General features: G+C 52.6%; 1 protein-coding gene across 1 annotated transcript in view; it reads left to right on the forward strand.

Annotated features, from left to right (window-relative positions):
- Window positions 1-7,500, forward strand: part of LOC142990517 (sickle tail protein homolog) — a 15,925-nt gene that overhangs the window by 435 nt on the left and 7,990 nt on the right. The window contains exons 2-9 of the mRNA XM_076140327.1: window positions 3,042-3,219; window positions 3,380-3,575; window positions 4,628-4,721; window positions 5,952-6,201; window positions 6,279-6,546; window positions 6,671-6,931; window positions 7,014-7,109; window positions 7,449-7,500. The exon at window positions 7,449-7,500 is cut by the window's right edge and continues 132 nt beyond it. Coding sequence (XP_075996442.1) covers window positions 3,042-3,219; window positions 3,380-3,575; window positions 4,628-4,721; window positions 5,952-6,201; window positions 6,279-6,546; window positions 6,671-6,931; window positions 7,014-7,109; window positions 7,449-7,500 — 1,395 coding nt within the window. The remainder of the gene's footprint in view (window positions 1-3,041; window positions 3,220-3,379; window positions 3,576-4,627; window positions 4,722-5,951; window positions 6,202-6,278; window positions 6,547-6,670; window positions 6,932-7,013; window positions 7,110-7,448) is intronic.

The raw sequence follows: 7,500 nt of genomic DNA on the forward strand, positions 1-7,500 counted from the left end.
CCCTCTGACTCTTCCTCTCTCTGTCCTCTTACTCTTCTTCATCAGTTCTCACGTTGTGCTGTTGCTCTGTGTCTAGTAGAGCTGGAACTTCTTCTCTCTTCATGTAAATCTCCTCTTGGCTCCACACTAAACAAACAAACAAACAAACAAACAAACAAACAGAGCCCTCAGGTTCAGCTCGTCCTGTGCAGAGCTGTCTGGTCTCTGGATTTGTTTCTTCTGTTCATTGGAGGAAGTTCTTGAAGCTCCTCCCCTTCTGACCTGTGCGTCCTGCTTGGTTCCTTCTATCTGGCTGTGTAGAGCTTGGACGTTAGCAGGCTCACAGCTGTGTGTGTGTGTGTGTGTGTGTGTGTGTGTGTGTGTGTGTGTGTGCGTGTGTGTGTGAATCCTCTGGTATCCTGTGAGAATCCATGTAGACATTATTGACGTCCTGGGACAACAGTTAGGTGACAGACACACTCAAAGTCCGGAGCGCTAATCCTGTCTGAATGGAGCTTAACATGGCCGACTGCAGTGTGATGAGGCCGGTCCTCCCCCTCCCCCCAGAGGAGGAGGAGGAGGAGGAGGAGGCTGCATTCACACCACAACAGGCCTGAGATCGACATGATCAGCAACAGTATGGATCCTTATCACCCAGTTAGATGCTTTTACCTTCTGTGTGCATGTGCGTGTGTGCGTGGGTGCTTGTACGTGTGCGTGTGCGTGTGCGTGTGCGTGTCTCCTGACTCACTGGGATAATAAGTGACTTGTCAGTGTCATGAAGTTGAAAAGTTGGACTGCTCTGCTCGTCAGACCTGTACAGCCAGCATTATTTGCTGAGGTGGAGTTTTGTTGTAACAGTGCACCAAGACACACACACACACACACACAGAGAGGAAGAGCGAGAGACAGAGAGAGAGAGAGAGAGAGAGAGAGAGAGAGAGAGGGGTGGGGTTCTCCCTGCACCTGATCCTGAGCACAGATAGAAACATGGCATGTTTGTGCGTGTGAGAGGCAGAGAGGAGCCGACAAAGCTTTAAGTCATCGTGACGCCGCTCCTGGATCCCAAAAGCTTTTAACCCCGAGTGGAACCATTTGATCTTCACACCAGGTGAGTCTGTCCACCGCGCTGAGGTGATGCTGCTGAGTCCAGGTGTGTGTGTGCTGAGCTCCACCTGTGCCTTAGCCCTGTTAGCAGGCTGAGGCTGAAGGTCTGGAGCTTCATGGTGTAGATCATCACCTGGCTACAGAACTGAACCACAGCTTTAGACTAACAAATTCAAAAACAATCTGCCTGACAGGAAACAGGAAAGTGTGGTTAACTTGAGGGAGACAGGCGGTAAAGTTACGGAGTGCTGCTTTGATCTTTAATGAGTCGCAGCAAAGCACAGCAGGGAGCAGAACCTTCAGCTCATGAAGTCCTGCTACATGTGAAGGATGGATTACACCTCAACTGCTTCACTGAACTTGTTGTTGGAGGGTTTTGGTGATATTGCCGCTTTCCTTCAGGTCTGTGGGTCTTTGAGTCGGCCCTTATCGATCCATGATCTGCCCTCCACAATAAAAGCTCAGCGTACCTCCTGGTTCACTAACTGAACTGTGTTATGCTATAATGAGGCTATGTCCCCTCCTCACATCTCTGTCACATCTCACTGTCATCACGTCTCTCTCTCTCTCTCTCTCTCTCTCTCTCTCTCAGTGTGGTTAAGATGATGTCACCAGACTTCAGGGTAATTAAGCTGTAATGAGCTTCACACGGATAAGGGAATGTTGAAACAGTGAGAACACTCAGACGTTTCTTCTCAGTCTCTGCAGAAGGGGAATGAGAGTTGCGTCACAACTTGACATCGTTTTGTATTCACTGTCACATGGTTTGATGGTTTGATTTACGGCGTCTGAGCGAAGTTTCTCACCGTGTTTTAGCCCCTGTGGTGTTCAGGAAAGATAAGAGACCAGTGAGTGTGTGTGTGTGTGTGTGTGTGTGTGTGTGTGTGTGCTGAATGTTAACTTCTACTTTCTCATTTGCATTTTATTTCCAAACTTGTCCAGGTTCAGGCACTGCGACATTTCACAAGTAGCATTTTAGCAGCAGTATCAGCACTTAGAGGAGTAGTTAGTGGTGAAGAATGTAAAGAATTTAAACAATGTGTGGCCGAGGTGTTTGTGTGCAGCAGGATGAAGGCCAGTGACCTCACACACACACACACACACACACACACACACCGACACACACAGAGCAGGCAGCACTAAACACCATCATCACATGAGGTCATCAGACAGTAAACTGGCCCGGCAACGTAGCTCTGTAATTACCTGTGTGTGTGTGTGTGTGTGTGTGTGTGTGTGTGTGTGTGTGTGTGTGTGTGTGTGTGTGTGTGTGGAATGGCCCTGTTATGGCTGAGCTCCTCATACTGACTCTGTCCTGATGCGTCGGTGCATGTAGGTGGTGCTACAGCAGCATGTGTTAGATCGAGGCTGTGTTGCGTTCAGGGTCTCAGGACTGCCCGGTGTTTTCCTGCAGCCACGGCCGCTGTCAGCTCCATGTTTTCCTAATTGGTCTCGACACACAGTTCAGCCTGTTCTGACACGTCTGTGTTGACAAAGGGGCAGACGTGGCAGGAACCTGTTCACCGTGAAACCCGACTCCCCCGCTGTTTACCTTCTGCTCCAGGTCTCAGCTGGAGGAACAGAAAGGTAAACATCTGGAAGGTCAAAAATATAGAGACGGCAAACTGTTTCAATTTAGTGCTCATTCACTGTGTGTGTGTGTGTGTGTGTGTGTGTGTGTGTGTGTGTGTGTGTATTCTGTCATAAAAAAACGATTTTTTACACAGAGATGCCATAACGCTGACCTTTGACCTTTGACCCTGAACCCCCTGCATGTTGTCATGGATCTCTATCCTATAGTAACCTCCAGGTCCTTCTCTCATCAGTCAGCAGCTGATGTGATGAAGCAGCTGAGAGGATGTGGAGCAGATAAACAAAGAACAAACAGTAGAAGAAGAACAGCCTGTAGATTGGGACGAGGCGTCGTCACACTCATGTCTTTCCTCCCCCCCTAGGTGAAGAGGCCTGGTTCCTCGGCCCCTCCCCCTCCTCCTCCCCTGGACCGCCGGGCTGTGGAGACCATGGCTGACGGACAGGCGGCGCCCCCGACATCTCCCTTTGCTCGGGGCTGCAGCGCCCGGGCAAGTCTGCCTGTGAACCTGCCCAACAGTCAGACAAGAGACCGGACGCTGGGTAAGTACACACACACACACACACACACACACACACACACACACACACACACACACACACACACACACACTGTGCCAGCTCTGGTCCGTGTGTTGCTTCATGTGGGGTCATATCCCTCTGTGTGTGTGTGTGTGTGTGTGTGTGTGTGTGTGTGGTGCAGGGCTGCTGTACCTGCAGTATGGGGAGGAGACCAAGCAGGTCCAGATGCCTGCTGGGTTGAGCTCTGATGCTCTGAGGTCTCTGTTCATCACCGCCTTCCCTCAGCAGCTCAACATGAAGATGCTGCAGTCGCCCCACATGGCCATCTGCCTCAAAGACACACGCCGCAACCTCTACTACGACCTGGGAGACATCAGGTCAGTGACACCTGCAGGGGCGGAGCTACTCACACTGATGATGACAAACCAGCACAGATACAATCAGGATCAGCTGCTGCACCAAAAGATGCAAATATCAAAGACGCACTCTCTCTCTCTCTCTCTCTCTCTCTCTCTCTCTGTCTCTCTCTCTTTCTCTGTCTCTCCCTTTGTCTGTCTGTCTGTCTGTCTGTCTGTCTGTCTGTCTGTCTGTCTGTCTCTCTCTCTCTCTCTCTCTCTCTCTCTCTCTCTCTCTCTCTTTCTCTGTCTCTCCCTTTGTCTGTCTGTCTGTCTGTCTGTCTGTCTGTCTGTCTGTCTCTCTCTCTCTCTCTCTCTCTCCTCTCTCTCTCTCTCTCTCTCCTCTCTCTCTCTCTCTCTCTCCCTCTCTCTCTCTCTCTCTCTCTCTCTCTCTCTCTCTCTCTTTCTCTGTCTCTCTCTCTCTCTCTCTCTCTCTCTCTCTCTCTCTTTCTCTGTCTCTCCCTTTGTCTGTCTGTCTGTCTGTCTGTCTGTCTCTCTCCCTGTCTCTCTCTCTCTCTCCCTCTCTCTCTCTCTCTCTCCCTCTCTCTCTCTCTCTCTCTCTACATGTGTACATACACGTGTTCCGTGTACTTGCATCCCGCTCCATTGGCCTCCTTCCTGATGATCCTCTCTGATCTTTGGTAATTCCAGGAGGCGTTTCAGTTTCCTCTCTCAGTCATTGACCTTCTTGTTGAGCTGACAGCGTTGCCGTGCCTGCAGCGCTCTGAGCTTTAGCGTGGGAGAGACAGACGCTTGTTTTCCTCAAGTATTTCAGGATTCAGGAGCAGAGAACAATTTCCTGCTCCATTTCTCTCCTGATCTGCTCGGCACGTGGACGCCAGGCGGCTCTGTGCTCAGCGCTCACATCCAGTCAGAGTAAAGACCACAGAGGAGTTCAACCTCTGAATCTGTCACCTTAACCTCCACAGGCGTCTCTGTGACTCGTGTGTGTGTGTGTGTGTGTGTGTGTGTGTGTGATCATGGTTATTAGCTGCAGCATCATCATCTAAAGTTTCTGTTGTGCTCCCTTGTAGAAACCTCAGCTCCCACTCCTGCCTGAAGCTCTACCACAAAGACCCGACGCATGTTGTGAGCCGCCACGTCCGGCCCGCCGCCACAGAGGGTCGGGTGAGTCGCCTCGCACCGTCTTACACTTTCCACACGGAGCCTAAGACCTGTAGAGCAGAGTGTGTCGCTGTTGGGTTCAGCGCCCACGTTCATAAACAACATCCTGGCTGTACAGACACGTCCTGCAGCTGAGGCAGAGGTGATCAGATCTCTCTCACCGCGCCTCCTCTTTGTCCCAGCGCTCAGGGAATCTCACGTGGAGTGTAAAGTAATCACATGAGCAGCTGATGATGGAGCTCAGCTGATCTCACCACAATCTGAGGCCTGAATAAACATCCACAGTAATTGGCAGCCCAGCGGTGAAGAACACGCTCGCCATTATCAGGACAGGAAGTCTGGACTCTGTGGTGGAGCGTCCCCCTGTGCCTGTGAGCCGCTCTGTGGTCTGACCTGGACTGATCCTGATCTGATCCTGATCAGCTGCCTGCTCTCCTGGTCCGACCCGTCTGGGCGTTTGACTTCACAGTTTGCTCCGTGTTGAATATTCATGCTCTTGGCGTGTGATGTGTTGTGGCATGTTGGCTGCATGTGTGAAGGTGCAGTCAGGAGGCTGAGCGTGTTTGAGGTCACGTCAGGATCGACCTACACACACACTCACCCACACACACTCGCCTACACAGACTCTCCTACACACTCTCACCTACACACACTCACCTACACACTCTCACCTACACACACTCACACACTCACCTACACACTCTCACCCACACACACACTCACTTACACACGCTCACCTACACACACTCACCTACACACTCTCACCCACACACACACTCACTTACACACGCTCACCTACACACACTCACCTACACACTCTCACCTACACACACTCACACACTCACCTACACACTCTCACCCACACACACACTCACTTACACACACTCACTTACACACTCTCACCCACACACACACTCACTTACACACACTCACTTACACACTCTCACCCACACACACACTCACTTACACACGCTCACCTACACACACTCACCCACACACACACTCACCTACACACACTCACCCACACACACACTCACCTACACACACTCACCCACACACACACTCACTTACACACGCTCACCTACACACGCTCACCTACACACTCTCACCTACACACACTCACACACTCACCTACACACACTCACCTACACACTCTCACCCACACACACACTCACCTAAACACACTCACCTACACACACTCATCAGGTCTCATTCCCCCTCTTTGTCTTCCAGATCTCCAAGGAAAGTCTCTATGGCAACCAAAGCTTGGCCCGTGGCTCCTCCCATGGCTTCCAGGGCTCCATGTCCCCGCCCATGATTCGCTCCGTGCCCTCCTCCCCTTCCAGAGGGGAGCGGGCGGGCGGGCGGGCAGCCGGTCCCGGCAGCGCTACGTTACCACGGGAACGCCTGCCGGGCCCTGGCCGACCGCTTCCCGTCTGTGCGAGCGGCAGCGCCATCCTGGAGCGCAGAGACATCAGACCTGGTAACATCCTCATGACATCATCTCTTCCTCCCTCCTCCTCTCCTGTCAGCTGCCTGTAACACCTTCCTCCCTGGCAGATGAAGACTTTGGCAGCAGCAGGAGCTTGGCGGTGTCTGTGCGAGGTGAAGGAGGTGCGTACTACCCAGACTCCCACTGCTCCTCGGTGCAGGAGGGGGCGTGGAGCCGCCTCAGCATGTCCTCGTCTCAGTGCAGCGCTCCTCCCTCGCTGGCCGCAGACGGGCTGGACTCGGCTCTGCCCGGAGGCCTGCAGCAGTATCGGGCCTCCGTCAAACCTCTGCTGGCCTACGGGGAAACGCTGACGCACCAGAGCCCCTCCCTCCACAGGTGGAGACCCCGCCCACACACACACACACACACACACACATTTATCACTTTAATCAGTAATCAATCCCTCCAGTCTGGGCCGTGTTTCCTCTCTGTGTATTGATCCGTACGTTCATCCATCCAGGCAGATGAACAGGAAGTATGGGGACAGGCAGCTTCCTCTCATGGGAACCAAAACCCCGCCCCCTTCCCCGCGACGGGCGAGTGACGGACAGGTGCTGGGAGGGGCGGGGCTCGATCGGATGTCTCCGCTCCGCAGTTCCCTTCGCCGTGACAGCAACGGAGCTTTGGTGGAGATCCTGAATCGCAGAGGAAGTCGCTCCTCCTCCTCCTCCTCCTCTGTGTTTATGGACAGCCCTCATCAAGCGGACGCAGGCCCTCAGAGGTGAGCTCCTCTCCATCTTCCTCCTCAGCTTCAGTCACATGGTGCACACATGTATGTAACATGACGCTCTGTACCGTTCCAGTGAGAGGATGAAGGCCATGGAGCTGCAGATCGCCAGCTTGGCCGGCCTGGTTCATCACGCTCTGACTGTGGGACCGGAAACCATGGAAACCATCAGGTACATGCAGCTACAACCACACAAGTCATACACACACAACGTTTAGAGAGGATTCTGTTGTTCAACTGATGTTTAGCCTCTGTCAGTGTGTGTGTGTGTGTGTGTGTGTGTGTGTGTGTGTAGATGTTCTCCTCCTCTCAGGTCTGTAGGTCTCTGATGGACCCTGATGATCCATGATCAGGTGTTAGAGCCTCTAAAGCTCCTCTACATGAAGACAGAAGCTTAGATACAGACTGATATGTTGACCTCTGACCTTGAACCCTAATCCTCTGTAGGAACCCAGGAGATTTGTTCTTTGGTGTTTTCTAGCTGTCACACGAACTGTTTGTTTGTTTTCAGTGACAGTGGGCGGAGTCGCCTGATCGAGCCTCTAAACCACGTCGCTTTGGCC

This window comes from Genypterus blacodes, unplaced genomic scaffold, assembly GCF_046128005.1.
Source record: "Genypterus blacodes isolate CSIRO-AG114 ecotype Tasmania unplaced genomic scaffold, CSIRO-AGI_Gbla_v1 ptg000569l_1, whole genome shotgun sequence".
Lineage (NCBI taxonomy): Eukaryota > Metazoa > Chordata > Actinopteri > Ophidiiformes > Ophidiidae > Genypterus > Genypterus blacodes.